Here is a 19,468-nt window from a genome sequence, read left to right as displayed (position 1 = left end):
TTTGAGAAAACATTTCTAAAGTAAAACGAGACATGGTAAAGTAATAAGCTTCATGATCATAAAACTACTCTTTGGTTAAATCAAATAAAAATTTGAAATTCGTTAATATGTGCTTTACAACCTGGTATTTAGAATTGGATTTGGGGCAAAAGCATGGCCATGGTCATAGTGTGGGTTTTTAAGTAGTGTCTCACTGCAACTATCCAGCCTTGCATTGAAGATTCGTAGAGCAACTCTGAATGTGGAAATAAAGGGGAATCACCATTAGGTTTCCTTCAGTATTTCCAAGACGTTCATCTTAGATAGTTGCATTCAAGAAATAGCAGTTCTTAGGACTTTCCAACCTGAAATAGAAGAACTTTTAAGCACCTGTATTTTTCAAACTTTTTGTTTTTTTCTTGACTGGAAGATCTGTATAACTGAAACATGGGCCCATCTAAAATCTCCCCAAAGCTTGAAAATCCGTTTCTGTTTTGCAAGCAGATATCACATTGTTTGAAGGTTTTCTTACTAGGCTTATGAATCCAAAACTTTCTCTTTTAAAAAAAAAAAGTAAAGCATGAGAGTTCCTCCCTCCCCCCCCCAAAATCAAATGAATCACTGGGGAGATGACGACCTGTCTGATAAAGCCAACATAGGCATTATCGTTCAGGATAAAGGATGGTGAATTGTAGACATGAGGAAGTCAAGTTTCTTTAATGCAAGGCAGTAATGCGGTGCACAATAGCAAGGCACACGAGAAATAGGAGAGAGTACTGCTATTGAGGAATGAGGAATGAGGTCTGACTCTTCCAGATACCCTGTAGGGATTCAAACTCAGTCTTCTGGTTTTTATAGTTCCGACATTGAAACAGCTCTGATATATGTTAGCTATAGCACTCATCTTTCTATTGGACCACAGGTTTTTAAAAGGAGTTTTGACACTTGCTGGTGCCACTATTCTTAACAAAATCAGCACAAAGTCTTTAAATCATTAAAGAATATACTTAAATCCCCTATCTTAATCTTTCAAACACCCTAAATTACTAACCTGAAGAAGAAAAGAGGAAAATGCTAAATGTGGTTGTGAGCTTTGTAGTTTTCCTTATGATGAGTTGAAAAGTATGTAAAAAAGATAATTTATCCATCAAATTGCCATTTATACAGCTGAGTTGCCGTTTTATTCAAAAGTAACTCAAGATATTCTAAGTTAGAAAAACAGAAGCTTTTTAGGGTCATAAATCTCATGTCCCTGGACTTCATTGGTAGTGAAATTATTTTTTAGATAAAAAAAGGGGAAAACTTTTATAAGGAGATTGGAAATTAAAAAAAAATCAGCCTGAATGTTAATATTTTCATCTTAAGATATAATACCGATCTTTATTTGGGAAAGCAAGTTTATTATCTAAAGCACATGGTCAGTAAGTAAGTAAGTAGCAAGATTCTTCAGCTAAATCATTGAGACACCGTGAGCCATAATATTTTGAGCTCAAAGAATAGTTACATACTTAAGGTGTTAAGAAAATTTGAGAGACTCCTTTATGTTAGTTTTTGAGCTGCATTTTTGTTGCTGTCTGGGTTTTTTGGTCATTTAAGAGGATTCATTAGAAAAATGGTTCTCTATTTTAGGCATGATTTCAGGTAAATGTAACTTTGATGGATTGTCTGTGATCAGATTTATCACAGGTCTTACCACTTCTCAGTGGAGAAATACCGTTATTTTGTATTTTATTATTCTATTTAGTTTACAAAAGGTCAGTTGCCCTTTATTTTCATCCTTATGGAGTTGTTTGTTGTTTCTTTTTCTTCCCCAGTATTTTCTCATTCATACCAGAGGGGAAATGTTTAACTTCTTAAAAGTTCCATTTTCATAGCATGTTCTTTTCTTTGAAAACTTTCTCCATGTTGAACTGATAGAATGGGTAAAGATGGAAAACGTGCAAAATATCAGAAAATAAAATACGGAAAATATAATTTAGGGTCACTTTTGACATTGGTTTTTAAGACAATATATCAAGTCAAAGTTTTTTTTTCCCCCCAGGTTTATGGTTGGCTGTGGGAGATGTGATGACTGGTTTCATGGTGATTGTGTTGGGTTAAGTCTTTCCCAAGCACAGCAAATGGGAGAGGAAGACAAAGAATATGTGTGTGTGAAATGTTGTGCTGAAGAAGATAAAAAGACTGAAATAGTAGATCCAGATATTTTGGAAAACCAAGCTAAAGTTGAAGTCCATAGTGAAGATAAAACAATGGAACATGAGAAGCTTGGGTTATCAAAGCACACACCAACAAATGACAAAGCCAAATATGTAGATGATACAGTGAAGCACAAGGTCAAAATTTTAAAACGGGTGAGCTTCTCATTCATGCATTCTCTTATTTAAGAACGTATGGACTGACCATGAGACTTTGGAATTTCTCTTTAGGTTTCATTGTTCTAGTGTACATTTTCAAATTTATTTTTCCATAAAAGCGATGAGTTCTTATTTGAAATATTTTGGCAGTCGTGGTGAAGCCGGGTAATGACATCTTCAGAATATGCAGGTCTTATTTCTTACAGTCTTGTGCTATTTCTAGTCTATAGTTTGGAACTTGGATTTTCTGTGGTAGGATGTGTGTGTGATCTTGTGGTGTTAAGTATAAATTGTGCTTGTTGACAAGGTTTTTTAAAAAGCTTTTCAGTCTATAGATATCTAGTAATCCTTAAACCATATTTGGCATTATTATTTTCAAGTGGAAGAGTTATTTTCTCTTTGTAAGGAAAAGTAATCTTAATTCTTTTGACCTTTGTCCTAGTATTTGCTTGGAACCCTCACCTCATAATTTTTCTCTTAAAATATGAACTCTTAAAAAGTTGACAGTTTTCCCTCATCTTATATTTTTAGCTACTTCTAAAAATATTTTCCAGATACAGTTGTGTGTTGCTTAACGATGGGGATGTGTTCTGAGAAGTGTCTAGGTATAGCCTACTACACACCTAGGCTGTGTGGTATTAATCTTATGGGACCACAGTCATACATGTGGTTCATCGTTGACTGAAACATCATTATGAGGTCCATGACTATAGAAATTTCAAGATATTTAGTCAGTTACAAAAGAAATGTATAAAGGACACAGCACTTCATCTGATTAAATTTTCTTTATTTTCATTGTTTCCTTTTGTATTACCTGCTATTTTTCTAATCATTGATTTGTTATTCTTAATAGATAGTGCTAGGGAGGAAACACAGTGGCAACAAATGTATGTGAATGGTCAAGTGTAATAATCCAGAAGACAACGAATGTGAATTGTAGAGTTGGAAGGAACTTTGGGAATCTTTTAGTCCAGCCATTCAGATTGAAGAGCATAAGCATGTTTTCTCCAAAATTTTCTCTATTATTTACAAACTCAGTTCTTTTAGACCCTCCTTATATGACAAATCTAGATTAAGTTCCAATTTGCCAAATCCTTGTGGCATCTGACATTTTCCGTCTGCCAAGGCTGTTTGAGTCAGATTATGTCCTCACCTTTGCTATTGCTTTGTTGATTTGATTAGCACCAAAATAGTCGATAATATAGAACTGAGAGCTCCACTGAGAACAGTTTCGAGCACGCCTTTGGAAAGCTACTATTTATCGTTAACTATTAATCATCACGTCTTGGGTACAGTTTCTTGGCCATTTAGAGATATAGCTTATTGTCATTTAGCTGAGCTGTCTCCATCTTGTCTGAAAAGACATTATAAAACATTAATATTGTAAATGTTTTGAGAAACCCCTCTATCATTCTCTGAATCAGAGCAGGAACTGAGGTTAGTCTGACTTTGTAAATGCTTGTGCTATCTGAGTGATTACTGCTTCCTTTTCTTTTTGATGATGAACTGTTGAATCTTATTTGGAACTGTTGAATCTAATTTTAGTTTGTGGAATTTGCTTTTTAAATATTACGTCATATCCTTAGATTTTATATTGAACCATTTATTAAGTTTCTCTTGTGTGCCAAACATGGTACCAGACTTAGGTATATAGCACTGATTGAAACCCTTTAAACAGTTACTGGGCTAAAGAATGGAATATGTTTGATATCACACTATGTTGTAATACTAATTAGATTTAATTTTTTTCGTCCACATACTCTTGAGGCTTGCTTTATGATTAAATTTTCATTCTAATGAATTAAATGCTGTTTTTTCCAGGAATCTGGTGAAGGCAAAAGCTCATCAGAATGTAGAGATAGTGAAATCAAAAAATGGCAGCTAGCTCCTCTTCGAAAGATGGGACAACCAGTTTTACCTCGGAGATCCTCAGAAGAAAAAAGTGAAAAAATACCAAAAGAGTCTACAACTGTTATTTGCACAGGAGAAAAAGTTTCCAAATCAGGTAGTAAGATAATTAGAAATTATTATATACTAATATATTTATTTTTTATTTTATACACTATCAATGCATATATTTAGGGAAATTTTAAAATTTTAACATTTTCGTGGCAGTATAAATAGTTTAGGTGATTGCCCTTCCTTGAAATTAACAACTCTTGCTCTGAATTCTGGGGGCGTACTAATGAACTTGATAAGGTGGGGCTCCTGCCCTCGCGTCACTTAGGTACTGATGGGAGAAGACAGGCTGAGACAAGTAGACAGGTAAGAAAATGGTATGCTATTTTACAGAATTTAGGTACTGTGAAGAAAAACTAGGATAATGGGGTAGAGAGTCAGTCGAGGAGAGTGGTGGGAGTTTGTTTGAGATAGAAGGGAGGAGGTAACTTGTGAGGTGGGTTTTGAAGGCATGTGAAGTTGTTTTGGAGGAAGGACTAAGTAGGAGGCACAGCCGGTCTGAAGGCTTTGAGGTAAAAACAAGCGTGGCGTTTGAGGAGCACGAAAGCCACTGTGGAGTGATTGGAAGGTAATACACAAGGGATAGAATGGTAGTGGCAGATGAGTTCAGAAAAATTGTGTGGGACTTTGAGGCTGCCATGGCAGAGAGTTTATGTTTCATTCTGGATGTCATGGGAAACCTTAAAAGGACTTCATACAAGGGAATGATGGGTCACTCTGCTTTCTCCTCTGGAGGTCAGACTGTAGGAGGATAGGAGAGAGGGCGGTAGACTAGTTAGGAACCTTTAACAGTATCCTAGGAAAGAAACGGTACCTTGGAACAGAGGTACAATGGAGGCAGTGAGAATTGGTCAGATTGAGATGTATTTTATAGTAGAGTTGACAGAACTTGCTGATGGGTTAGATATAGGTAGGTGAAAGAAAGAGTCATAGTAGATGGTTAGACAAATGTTAGTGCTATTTAGTGAGAGGAGAAAGAAGATTTGAGGAGGAAAATTGAAAAATGATGTTTTGGACGTTTTAACTTTGAAATGCCTATTAAACATCCAGGTAGAGATTTTTGAGTAAACCTTTGGCTGATGAGTGTGGAGCTGAGAGAAGACTTTAGAGGATGGTGTATAAATTTGGGATTTATCATGCACAGTTGTTATGTAAAATCATGGACTTAGCTATAAACAGCTACAGAGAGGGTTCACTGATGAAGAGGCAGAAGCAGAGCCCTTTGGGCACATCAGCATTTAGAATTTGGGAGAAGAGGGGGATGGCCTGTGAGGTAAGAGAACTAAGAGACCACGGTGGCCTGGAAGCCAGATGAAGTTTCAAGGAGGGAATGATCAACTCAGATGCTGTCTGGACATCTAATAAGATGAACACATTGTTAAATATGTGATTTAGTGAAAGGGCGATCATTGGTGACCTTGACTAGAATGATTTTGGTGGAGTAGTAGGGACAAAAGCCAGATGTAGTGGCTCATGGAAGAATAGAAAGTGAGGGACTGGAGATACTGATTATGGATAACTTTTTCAGGAATTTTGCTGTTAAAGGGAACAGAAATAGTGTGGTGGCCAGAGGTGGCTGTGGAGTCAAGGATTTTTTTTTAATGAAATATTATAACATGTTTGTTAGATTAACAGGAATGATCCAGTAGAGAGAGAGAATTTGATGTAGGAGAGAGACCTGATAGTTGAAGTTCAAAGTCCGTGAAGAGACAAGAGAGGACAGGATCCACATAGAGGAGTTGGTCATAGAAAAGGCCAGCTCATCCATTGTAACAGTAGGGAAGACTGTGGTAGGAGGCTGGATGGATACAGGTGGGTTAGTAGATTTGGTGATGGGAAGATGTGATAGCTGACATTTTTCTGTTTTTTCAGTGAAATGAGAAGAAAATCAGTTGAGGTTGAAGTTGGGGAAGGAGTTATCGTTGGTTTGAGAAGAGAGGAGAGGAAGTATAAAATAGATACTTTGAAAGTGGAAGAGCAAATTTACTAGGAAAATTTAGTAGGATTAGGGTAGCAGATTGAGTTATCTACTTGAGATTTAAAGTGAAATCTGTCAGCACCAGTGTTTATTTTCCTCTGGTTTTCTTCAGCTATTTGTAGCTATCTAATCGAAGTTGGTTATGTGGGAAAGTGAGGCTATGACTGGTAAAAATGATAGATTTAAGAGTTGTTGAAATGATGAGATTCTAGAATAAATAAGGTATGATTGAAGGTCAGGGTAGTGGGATGTTTGGCATTGAGATTTTGGAGATGCACATGAATTAGTAATGATGGACTGAAAAATCATTTGAGAAGCTAAACACTCAGGGTAACAATATCAAGCACAATTGGTTTAACACCAGAGGAGATTCATCAGTTTTGTGGTACTAGTAAGGTCATTAAATTATCTGCTCACCTAATAAGTGCAGATCAAATTTTCTAAATAGTTTTTTAAAAGTTGATTAATGTGGATATTTGAAAAATAACCAGCTTTAAAAACCATTATCTAAAATGGGAAAGGATATATACATTATATAGCTTTAGGACCACTTTTTATTAGTCACTTAATTTCTAATTAAAATTTATTTAAATTAGAATTTCCTTTTTTTAATTGAGGTATAATTGACAACATATTAGTTTCAGGTGTACAACATAATGATTTGATATCATTATGACTATATATAGTCATGCGCTGCATCATGACGTTTTAGTCAATGACAGACCTCATATATGATGATGGTCCCAAAAGATTGGTACCATGTGGCCTAGGTGTGTAGCAGGCTATACCGTGTAGATTTGTGTAGGTACACTCTGTGGTATTTGCACAACAACAAAATCGCCTAATGATGCATTTCTCAGAACTTATCCCTGTCGTTAAGCGATGCATAACTATATTATGAAATGATCACCACGGTAAGTCTGGTTAACAACCGTTATCGTACACAGATCAGAATTTCAATGTCAGGAATATTTCAATATGGAATATGAGTTTTGATCTTATGTCTAAATAATGATTTTCAATCAATTTTGTTTATAAACTAATAGTATGCATTAAAAAGAAAACTATCTTTTTAAAATCAGTTTAATACATTTTGATACTTATTTAAATTAGGTGCTCATGAGAGGCAAGAGATGAAAAAGAAGAAAATTGAAAAGGGAGTGCCTAATGTGCCTCCTCCTGCTTCTACGTCCAAGCCTTCTGCAGACCAGATCAGACAGAGTGTCAGACATTCCCTCAAAGACATTCTTATGAAAAGGTAACACACATTATCATTGCAGAAGGTTGAATGATGTCTGCTTCATGTATTTGAAAAATAATTCAATTATTCTAATTTTAAGACTTACAGACTCAAATTTGAAGGTACCAGAGGAAAAGGCAGCAAAAGTTGCCACAAAAATTGAAAAAGAGCTGTTCTGTTTTTTTCGGGACACAGATGCTAAATATAAGAACAAATACAGAAGTTTGATGTTCAATCTGAAAGATCCTAAAAACAATGTAAGTCTGTTTTGTTCGTGTTTATAGATGTTTATGCTTCCAACTTTCCTGAATATATAGGGATTTAAGATTTTATACAGTAGAGGTATATTTATTTCTTGGAGCGAGACCATATAATTTACAAGTCTTTTGCTACTGAACCGAGTTATGAATTCTGCACAGTGGCGACTAGTATTATACAATGAGTTTACTAAAATATAAAATATTAAATCTGTCTCACCCTGATTTATGTGAATTTTCTTTCCTTTATGTCCCATGTTTAATCTCGTTTATAAAAAATTCATTTATATGTGTTCTTCAAAAACTCTGTTAAATCAAAATTCATAACACTATATTAATGCTTCTGATTTAAATGTGAAGATTGAGCTACCCTCCTTAAGAAAATTAATTATATTTTGGTAAACTATTTTACAACATTTTTCTTAAGTTGAATATGACTTTAGTTGTAAGTATCTTTTAGCAGTGGAGTAAACATTAATTGAATCCTTTTCCTCAGATTTCTCGTTTGGGCCTTAGAGGAAATCGAAAAGCTGTGTGTTTGTGGATGCAAACTCCTTGCATATTTGCTTAAGTTTTACAAGATTTTCACATAAGTGATATCAGTTTACCAACTTGTATGATATTTGCTGTAGTATGTGATTTGAGGTGTTTTCTTGAAGTATACTAACAGCTACTTAAGAAAATTCTGCATTGTACAATCTGCCGTGATAGTCCAGGGCATCAGTTACTTCTTGGATGATATAATCTGGAAGCTTTTCTTCAATAAGTAAATATTTATTTCCTTTAGGCTTCTTTTTTGCAGTTGGTTCTTTGCTCTGGAGTCCCCTCCAAGCCTGTTAAAATTTAAACATGTGAAATCTTAAAAATAGTAAAGCCTCATGTTGAGTGAAGTTGTTTTATGTAGCATGTTGCTGTACCATCGGTTGGTTGTTCTGACAGAGTGTGTCCTGGGAAGACCTAATACAACTTTTGGATAGGTGTTATAATAGTTCCATTGTACATGCTTCTCCATTATGTGTTGATTTTTATGTGAAATGTGTATTTTGCTGCCTTAGATGATAAATTTCTAGAATACAAGGCTGTCATTTATTCTCTTTGTAGTAGGTAATAGTAAATCATTGAACATTTGTAAATTAGATTTCATCTTTATTTCTTACAAGTTTCTATACAGCAGCTTCTCTCTTTTTAAAATGTTTTTATCCCCTTTCTTTCCCATTTTTAAATATTTCCAGATATTATTTAAAAAAGTACTGAAAGGAGAAGTAACCCCTGATCATCTTATCCGAATGAGTCCAGAAGAACTAGCTTCTAAAGAATTAGCTGCTTGGAGACGAAGAGAAAACCGACATGTAAGATTATCTCTGAATATGTATTTGAATATATCAAAACCTATATTTTTCAGCCTTCTAATTACTTACCTTGCATTAACCTACTTCTTAAATTCTGTCTTTTTGTTTTTCCTGATCTCTGCTGCTTTTTTCTCATTTCCTCCAGTTGTCAGGTTACATAATTCCCTTGTGTTTTGTTAATATACTTTGTAAATCAGAAAGATGGGAAAGTAGATGCACCTTTTCTTAATCACGTCTACACTTTTCAAAAGCATTGTTTGAAGTATTAGGAATATTGGTAATTTGTAGAGCCAGATTGTCAGAATGAAAATTTTACAGGTTTACAATTCCTTATTATTCAAGGTTTCAAATGTCAAAAGCTCTGAAGAATAAGGTCTTTCCCTGTAACGAGTTTATTGATAAAACCTGACCTGAATCGTCATGTCTGAATGTTGATATTCACAGAAATATTGTGTTTAATTAAGTAGCACTGTCCCAGACCTAACTGGAATGTTATGTAACATGTATAATATGTGCACCAGACTGCATTTTTAAAACTGAAAAATTCTGAAAGTCACTGATGCCAAGAGTTTTCAGCTGGGGGGTGTGAACTTGAAATACTCTTGAAGATTAAGTGAATATGTTATTTAGAGTTATCATGATAGTGAGATAGCCACATTATCCACTGTTTTTATTACAATGGCCTCAGAATAATTAGCCCTTTATTCCAGAAAATCTGGGTTCCTTGCAGTTCACATTAACTCTGCATGATTTTCACCTTTCTTTTCTCCATGCTGCTTACTTGCGTGATAGGCATGAAGCCTCCGTGTGGATCTCCTGCCAAGTCTAGTTTGAAGTACAAGAGACCTTGATTTGATATATTATTCACGTGTTTCTTTACATTGACCCTATGTAATTTCTGCTCTTCTTTTATTTTGAAAATATTATCATCTCCTTTTCTTTTCTCCATATCCCAAATGTGCACATGCCTCTCTTCTGCTTTGAAACTGTGGCTGCAAGTATCATCTGCATTGAAGACCAACTTATTCTTTCTTTAGGACATGTACCTGCTTTCTTTCTTTAAAGGATGATTTGCACTTAACAAAGGCGAGATAAATGACCGAATTCATCTTTACCTTCCTTAATCCCTCCCACTCACAGTTATCTTTTACTAGTTCTTGTTACACTTGCTTAATTATTATGATTTGTTGCTGAGCTTGTTCAACTGTGAATTATCACTGCCACAAAGTGTGCTCAGTCAGGAGACAGAGGCTAGGGGCCTACCTGGTAATTGTTGGTGTTGGGGTAAACTTCTGCTACTGTGGAGGATGTTAGGACATCAGGTTAGGGATGGAAGAGGAAGACAGTTCTCATTTACCGGTGGCAGCTGCTAGGATGCTAAATCAGAAAGTAAATTGTAAATATAAATATCCTCTTTCATCACTTTGCAAATTACATTGCACTTCAATTACCTCTGGTTAGAGTACATGTGAACTTCACCAGGCTGAGGTATGGGGTCTAATTCTTATAACCCCAGCACTTAAAACCATCTCGGGCGTATATAAGTGCCCAGTATATGTTGGTTGTTTGAGAGACGACCTAAAGATTAAAATCATCTGTGTTGATGCTTTTATTTTGAGATAAGTTCTTAACCGTTACTTAAAGCTATAAATATATATTTTTAGTCATGAAGTATTTCTTCAAAATATTTCCTGTTAGACTATAGAGATGATTGAGAAAGAGCAGAGAGAAGTGGAAAGACGACCCATCACAAAAATAACTCATAAAGGTGAAATAGAGATTGAGAGTGATGCCCCAATGAAAGAACAGGAAGCAGCCATGGAGATTCAGGTAAAGATAATAAAAATGTCATGTTTTATAGTGCTCAAAACAGCATTCAGAAAGGTTTATTTGCCTAATGTTCTTAAAGTAGAAAGAATTTTTAAAAATGTGTGTATTTTAAAGTAGTGTATTTTATTGGTTTAATGTTTTTTTGAGAGTGTTTATTGTTTCTCTGTATGTAGTGTGCAGACTATCTGCATCACAGGCACTGGTTACACACTTGTTAAAATGTAGATTCCTGGGGTTTTTATGACTTAGCTAATTCCTTAGTAGGCCTAGAAATCTGTAGGTGCTTCTTATGCAGACTGTAGTTTGAAAGCTGGTGCAGATTTTCTCATTTTCAAATATCAGTGGGGAAATAATATGAAATCTTGTTAGAGGCCTGGAAGAATGAGGAATGTTTAAATTTTTGCTGCATTTTAAATCATAATCTAGCATTTACTTTTTAAAGAAAACCTATGAATGGAACAGTTTCATTTTGGAAAAATATCAGTACGAAATAGAAGTTGATTTTAATAGTTGAGGCCAAATTTTATCTGCTGAAACTAATTTTTACTTTCACTGCTGTTAGGAACCTGCAGCTAATAAGTCATTGGAGAAGACAGAAGGATCTGAAAAACAGAAAGAAGAGGTTGACTCAATGTCTAAAGATACCACTAGTCAACACAGACAGCATCTTTTTGATCTTAACTGCAAAATTTGCATAGGTAATTGGAAATTTTTCTTCCTAAAATGTCGCTTTCATTTTGAAAGGGAGATGCTTGTATTTGTAATGTAAGTAGGCTTTTGTTTTCCCAGTATTGGTGGTGAAGCCCCCACTCACTCCCTTTGAGGAGTAGCACATGTTTTGTGTGACTGGTCTTCAGGGTTGGGTTATAGTTTGATACTGTAGTGTACTTTACCATCTAGAATTAATTGTATTATATAAGACCTGAACTTTAGCAACCCAGGGTCAAATGACTAGAATTTAACCATTAGAATAGACGTTGGAAGTTGTGGGCAGTGGTGATGGTACTGTCATTTACTAAGTGAAGGCGGGAAATAACATTTGTATTTTATTGTTATATATACCAAATGAAACAAATCAGAAATGACGTTTTCTCTAGTATTCTTATCTTTGGTCATTCATTCAATAAATATTTATCGAGATCTTACTCCTTGCCAGGTACTTTGCTGGTGTTAGAGAATATAGTGGTGAAAAACTTAGATGTTATCCAGGCTTAAGAGAAACCATAGTCTAGTGGGAAAGACAGGCAGGTGATGCTTTGAGTTACAGAAGTACAGTATAGTTGTTACAAGTGAATTTAGCTTGCAGGAAGACCTCGCCTATGCGGGGCCTTAGAGACCGCTTGGCTGGGGAATTGACATTTAAGCTGAGACATGAAGGTTGAGAAGTGTGCCTGGAAAGAGAGGGGAAGACCATTCTAGATACTGGGAATGGCAGGAGCTTGAACTGAATTCAAGAAGAGGAAAGAGGCATGTGATTTGTTTGAAGAGAGATTTAGAAATCAGATTTTATAATGTCTTACATCCATTGCCTTTTAAATCAGATTACAACTTACTGGTAGTGGTGAAATCACTTTAGTGTAAGTAGTAGCTAGCGTTTTGAAAAACAAGAACAGAATAGAAAATATGATGAACTGCGCTTATAAGTATGGCTTTGTGAAACTTCACTTCCAGTTACTTATATAAAACAAAAAAATACATACATATATATACAGACATGCATGCATGCATGCACATACACACAAAAGTGTGTGTGTGTGTAAGTCCTAGATCATGATAGAAAATATTACTTTACAGATCACGATAAAAAATGCTGAAAATCTACTTTTGGAGGCCACATTAAAGATTTTGGTTCTTTATCTAAGAGCAGTGGATAGCTCTTGAAGGTTTTTAGGAGAGGAATGATGAGATTGGAATTTTATGAAGATCTCTCTTGAGTAGAGATTACCGTGGAAGAAGCCGAGAGAGAAAAGAGAGAGACTAGATAGGAGGCCTCTACACTAGTCCAAGTGGGAGATGGAGATATTTTGATTAGAGTCGTAGCGTTGGAGATGGAAATAACCAGAGGCTTTGAGATACTCAAGTTAGGTAATAGTGACAGATGTTGGAGACTGATTGAATTAGGGCATAAGAAATTGGGGTGTGTTAAGGAAGAGTTTAAGTTTATGTTCAGTTTATTGGTAATGATGGGGGGTCAAGAGTTTTTTTACAACTCTAGAGGTGTGGCTCTCAATTTTTATTTTTTTGCTGTAGTATATGCTAAAGGAATGATATGTACCTTGTTCAGTAACGTGAAAAATTCTTCGGGTTAGTTGATATGCTGCCTTCCATCGTTGTACTAGGGACTAGATGAAATGTATTATAAATGAAGTAATTTTCCTATAATGAAAATAATCGTATCTTCTCAAAATTAAATTTGTTTGCATATTTTACAATCTGTACAATGGTAATGTCGCAGAGGGCAGTGTGATTTTAGACATTGTTATCCCTAAAGAAAGCTATCCACGTGTAGTAGTAGTTTTAAGTACACCCATTTAGTTGTTTTGTCTGGGAAAAATCTTGAAAAATACTCTGTTATTTCTATTAATTTTAGTAATTTCTGTAATATTTCAGCAAGTGTAATAGTAGCACACAAAAACATGTTAAATACTACTAGACTTGACCTATTTTCAGAAAGTTTTGAGTGATTTTTCCTTCTTGATGCTATAGCCTAAAACCAATATCGTTTTCTAAACTTTACTAAACTTTTCCTGTTCAGTGACTAAGTAGCAGTGCACTGTGGATGTATGTCATGAACTGCTGCTGTGTGTAACACAGGGTAGGATATATATTTGGTTTACTCACTTCTTCAAGTTACTTCTCAAGATTTGGAGTTTGGTGTAGTTTACTTAAAAAAATTTTGCTAGGGAATCAAGAAACCTATTTTAGCTTCTAGTTATAATGTTTCCATTTCAGCTTGTCTGAGTTTTTTTTTTTTTTTCTTCTGCTTTTTCTCCCCAAACCCCCCAAGTACATAGTTGTATATTTTAATTGTGGGTCCTTCTAGTTGTGGTATGTGGGACGCCACCTCAACATGGGCTAATGAGTAGTGCCATGTCCGTGCCCAGGATCCGAACTGGTGAAACCCTGGGCCACTGAAGTGGAGCGCGGGAACTTAACCACTCGGCCATGGGGCCGGCCCCTTGTCTTGAGTTTTTAACATCCTCTTTTCCTAATTTTTCACATCAGTCAGAGAGGTGTAATCTAACTCAGTATGAAAAATGATACTTAGCAATTACCCCAGGAAATGTATGGTTATGCAACAATTCAGTCAGGGAAATGGAATAACTAGAAGTGAAAGAGGATGAAGTTATAGAAATTTTAGTTTACAAAAATGGTTTATTTTGGTGTCTTCTGTTAGGTCGAATGGCACCACCTGTAGATGATCTTTCTCCAAAAAAAGTGAAGGTGGTTGTTGGAGTATCTCGTAAACATTCAGACAATGAAGCGGAAAGTATAGCAGATGCATTGTCTTCAACCTCAAATATTTTGGCTTCTGAATTTTTTGAAGAGGAGAAACAAGAGTCTCCGAAGTCAACCTTCTCACCTGCTCCTCGGTAATTTTCTCTTATTATTTCTATAATAATCATTATAGATCTTTGTGAAGTTATACTTGGAGGTCTTCAAAAACAGAAAAGTGGCATATGTCTTAGGAACCTTTCTTTTGAGAAAGTAACTGTATCTTCCTATACTCTAACTGAGATGAAAGAATGATTCTGAAAGTTAGTTTAGAAATTTGAGTGTATGGGGACTTGACATTAAAATTCCCTTTAATTATGTTAGTCCCAAGAGGCAGGAGATAGGTCATTAAAGAAAAATTACTTGCACTTCTCTGGACCTTAGTCCATCTAAGCCAATCAAGAGGGATCTCTTTGTAAAATATGACCGTATAAATATGAAAATAATTTTATAAAGTGAAAATAGAAGCTCCGATAGCCTTTATAAAATAGAAATAATTGATGACTAAGTGGAAAATGCATTTATTCATGAGCATATCTTTAGACTGAAAACATTTTAATGTCATCTTTTAGTCCAGAGATGCCTGGAACTGTGGAAGTTGAGTCTACCTTCCTGGCTCGATTGAACTTCATCTGGAAGGGTTTTATCAACATGCCTTCTGTGGCAAAATTCGTTACCAAAGCTTACCCAGTGTCTGGCTCCCCTGAGTACTTGACGGAGGTACTGTGAACTTTCCTGCCCTTGTGTGCCTGGATTGACATATGTGTTTCTAAAAGGAGTAAGCAAGGAAACAACATAATAAAATAATAAAGTATTTCTTTCATTCATAATAAAAAATACTTATTGACAGTGATCCTTAAACTGTTCAGTTAATGGAATTAGGAATTCACAAATGGCATTTTCGAACTGTCGAAGACTGTGCTCTGAAAGTATTAAATCCATCTCTCCTACACCCTTTCCAAGATGTAACTTCACTGTGTCAGAGAATTGAAAATTGGAGTCTGTATCTTTAGATACAGATTTACAAAAACAGTTGACATACTTATGGCCTCCAATGTTAGCCTGGCAGGAAGATTCCTCACTGTTCGCAAGTCTTCTGGTTCCCTACTGCTTGTGTTTCCCAGCTTCATGGCCGTAGTTCTTACCTGCCCGTTTCTGTGAACAAGATACAGACCGTAGCGGAAAGTTTACAGCTAGTTGACAGTCCCAGGAGACCAGTGACCACAGCTGCTGCAGTGGTGCCCTTGGTTGGTTTTATACCTGAGGGAATAGGAAGGGACTGTTATGCAATATTGATGGAAAATAAGCAGCTGTAATATTACCATATTATGACAAATGAGAAAGTATGACATTTTTTAACTGTTTCGAAGAAAGTTTGCATTTTTCTGTGTTTATGCAGAAGAAAAATAAATCAGTGCATGTGTACTGTATTTTTGTTGAAATTATATTTGCTGTAAATTATGTTTATGTCTAACATTAGCCTTTTCCTTCATTCTCGGTCTGCTGACCATAAAGGCAGAAGTTTTTTAAAAAATTCTTTTCAGTATTTCAAAACCCTAAATTAAATATATGCCTGTTCCTTTTAAGACTACCCTAAACTTTACTTTTCTTTGTATTAGACTGAAATTAGTTTAACGCAATGTAATGTTGCTTATCTAATGTTGATCAGTTTGTTTAGCAGTTGTGCTTTTGATTAATAAACAACTAATTATTACTTTTACGTATAGTTTGGTTGGCAAATAATACTTCAGAAATGCCTATTTTATAAGAGAAAAATTAAATGGACCCATGGTGTCCTTGTTTTTGAACAAATCTCTTTAGAAATTTAGACTTTGGTTAGTCCATGGTGAAGGCAGTTCTTCTTTTAAATGGAGAATTAAGTCCTGAACTATGGGAACCTTTTGATTTTTAAACAAAACTGTTCTCTTTTCTGAACCAGTGTCTATATGGTTGCTTTCCAGAACGCCACTTCTTTCTCTTATTTTTAGTTTGATTTGGACTAAAATTTGAAATAAAATACTTAAAGCAATTAATAATTTAAATAAACTTAATTGAATTTAATATCAATTAATTATACTTTTTATGATTTTTCTGTTTTCATGGAAAAAATAGATACTGATTAAAGTTTTAAATATTCTTAATTGCACAGTTCTTGATTTTATGTATAGTCTTCTGTTTTCAGAAAGATTGTGCCTTTTTAAAAAAAAAGAAGCTGGCATTATTACAATGTTATTCTGTTCTCTGAAAAAATTTACTCTGTAATTCCACTCAGTAACATCCGAAATCCAGCTGTTAGTGATTGAGGCCTACCCCTGCCTACTAGCACCCTGAAAAGCAGGACTGGGGCATGCTCTCCAGGCTCCCTCATGTTCTGAAGACTGTTGTGCTCTTCCTGGATTGTGAGTGTGGGGTGCTTACCACCCTTCCTTCTCTGTGCCTGTCTTTTCTGCTGAGAACTGACATGACCTCAGAGTCTTTCTTAACTGTTTTGGGCACCCACCTCAGTCATTTGGAGATGACGCTGGAGGAAAAGCCTAATTGCTGTCCCTGTACTTTGATCTGTTCCCTGACGCATTTCGTAGTCTTTTTGTGTACTTGGTTTTTATTGCCATTTCAAATTAGTCTTAGAGCTGAATTTGTATGAAGTATGAATATTGTAGTAAAGATATTCTGTATACATTGACCACCTTCATTTTTTACCGCAGGATCTACCAGATAGTATTCAAGTAGGAGGCAGGATATCACCTCAGACAGTTTGGGATTATGTGGAAAAAATTAAAGCTTCAGGAACCAAGGTAAGGACGCATGAGGACATGTTTGAGAAGTAAACCGCTGAGAGTCGTTATGCAAGGTGCCCCGGAGAGGGAGCCGGTGCACATTCTCATCTACTTAAGATGCCGACAGGACTGAGCTACAGCTATTTGCTAAGGCTCAGGACAGTCAGCTTTCCTTCTGTGGGTTTTTTTCCTTCTGATATGCTCTCTCAGTGACTTCTGTCAGAGTTTTGGAAGAAATGTTTTAGAATAAGTTTTGAGATACATCCTTGAAGTTTGCCTATTTGGATTATAGACATTTAGTTTAGTTAGGGCATAGGTTCAACTGCTGCAGCAGAAAGACCCTAGAATACAGTGGCTCAAAGAAAACAGAAGTTTGTTTTTCTGTTATGGTCGTTCAGGGTGGCCAGGTGGCTCTGGTTCTACAAGACCCTTCAGGGACCAGGCTCCTTCTGAAGATCTTGTATTTTGCAATTTCCAAGACTGTCGCCCTTATCAGCCAAACATGGTGCAAGCTGACTTATCAGCACCAAGTGGATAAAAATGAAGAATGCTCATCCTGTGCTTTTAACAGCTAGGCCTAGAATTGCAGTTGTTGTTTCACTTCTGTTGGCAAGCATTTAGTCACCCAGCCTTGCTTACACAGCTCCTCATGGGGCTGGGAACGGCTGTGCGCCCAGGTAGAAGGGAAGGACTTATCTTTGTAGGAGGAAGAGAGGAGGAGAGGAGATACTGGGAGGTAGTTAGTAGCCTCCATCACAATAATATTTCTCTTTTTCTTTTCTCTCTCTGTATTTTCTATCATTTTTTAACTCATAGAACAGTACTCCACAGGAAAAGTTAATCATTAGAAGAAATCGTCTTCCCTCTGAAGATGATAGTACCTAGCATGTTTATAGACATTCAAAAAATAAATCTTGAGGGAACATTAATTTTTTATCTCTTTCTTAAGATACGGTTAGGAGTCTCAAATAATCCAAAATGGATGATCGATCTTAAGCTGAAAAGAATATTTTTTTCCAATATAGATTTTAGAATTTAAGTTGATACAGTGTTAGGATACAAATAGACTTTGAAGCTCTGTTCAAAGAGTTACTGCATTTCTTTGCTGTCACTTTCTGATGACAGCAAAAGTCACGGGCAAGTAGTTAGTATTCTTGGACGTTTTGGGAATCACTCTTGATCTACCCATATATTACTGCCTGACACCGTATAATGTACCTCCGTCTGGAGCTGACTGAAGTGCACGAATAGTTGTTACCTCTGAAAGAGGGCAGTTTACATGACAGACCTTTTATAAAAGCTAGAGCCGTAGTTCAGCTCCTTCACGCACATGTTTTCTCTAGGATCTTGCGTCACTTTAGGCTTTGCGACAGATCTGGCTCTCCCTATTTTGACTGTATACCTTCACGAAAAAGCATCCATTTTCTTTGCACTACTATGTTAATACCAAATCGATACTGTCTTTTCTATTTGAAACAAAGCCAAGAGCCCAGTGGCAAGCAAATAAGTTCCTCAGTCAGTCATATGATTTTACAAAATTGACGGCCTTTATGTATTTGAGGTCGTTTCACCCATCCCCCTTTATATCTAAATTCAAACCCAGTGGATTTGTGTGTCTGTGTCAGTGTGTACATGGTAGGGTGCTGTGAGTGGGTGCCGTTAATTTGCAGTGTGCCGAAAACACAGGCAGCCCTTTGTGGAGGTTATAATGTTGGGTGTGAAGATATAATAGAGATATCAAAAGACATGGGTTTAAATATCTTCTCTGCCACTGACAAATGTGTCACCTTGAGCAAATATAATTACCTTGGGACTCAATTTCTTACGGGACACCTTCAGATAAAACAAATCCATCAATGGATCAGCAAAGATCTTTCCCTAAGAGTTGTTTCCTTTTGAGTATTCTTATCTGCATTTAAGTTGGTAAACCAGTTACTTATTAATCATCATTGTAAAATTCAATAGATTATTACTAATTGAGAAATGATGTTTAAAACCAAGCTGTTGTTTGGGTTATTATTTTAAATAACCGTTTGTTATTTTCTTGAATAGGAAATTTGTGTGGTTCGCTTCACACCCGTAACTGAAGAAGATCAGATTTCTTATACTTTGCTGTTTGCATACTTCAGCAGCAGAAAGCGCTATGGAGTAGCTGCTAACAACATGAAGCAGGTTAAAGATATGTACCTTATTCCTTTGGGTGCTGCAGATAAAATTCCACACCCTCTTGTGCCTTTTGATGGACCTGGT

General features: G+C 35.9%; 1 protein-coding gene across 5 annotated transcripts in view; it reads left to right on the top strand.

Moving 5' to 3' along the window:
- PHF3 (PHD finger protein 3) overlaps positions 1–19,468 on the top strand; it is a 76,306-nt gene that overhangs the window by 53,761 nt on the left and 3,077 nt on the right. For all 5 annotated transcript variants that reach the window (XM_044776944.2, XM_044776942.2, XM_044776939.2 and 2 more), the window contains 11 exons: positions 2,021–2,330; positions 4,155–4,338; positions 7,384–7,528; positions 7,611–7,767; positions 9,000–9,116; positions 10,815–10,946; positions 11,509–11,644; positions 14,344–14,539; positions 15,014–15,161; positions 17,147–17,236; positions 19,271–19,466. In XM_044776944.2, coding sequence (XP_044632879.1) covers positions 2,021–2,330; positions 4,155–4,338; positions 7,384–7,528; positions 7,611–7,767; positions 9,000–9,116; positions 10,815–10,946; positions 11,509–11,644; positions 14,344–14,539; positions 15,014–15,161; positions 17,147–17,236; positions 19,271–19,466 — 1,811 coding nt within the window. The remainder of the gene's footprint in view (positions 1–2,020; positions 2,331–4,154; positions 4,339–7,383; positions 7,529–7,610; positions 7,768–8,999; positions 9,117–10,814; positions 10,947–11,508; positions 11,645–14,343; positions 14,540–15,013; positions 15,162–17,146; positions 17,237–19,270; positions 19,467–19,468) is intronic.

Source organism: Equus asinus, chromosome 8, assembly GCF_041296235.1.
Source record: "Equus asinus isolate D_3611 breed Donkey chromosome 8, EquAss-T2T_v2, whole genome shotgun sequence".
NCBI lineage: Eukaryota > Metazoa > Chordata > Mammalia > Perissodactyla > Equidae > Equus > Equus asinus.
The sequence above is the reverse complement of the archived record's forward strand: the minus strand, read 5'-3'. Positions and strand labels throughout refer to the sequence as shown.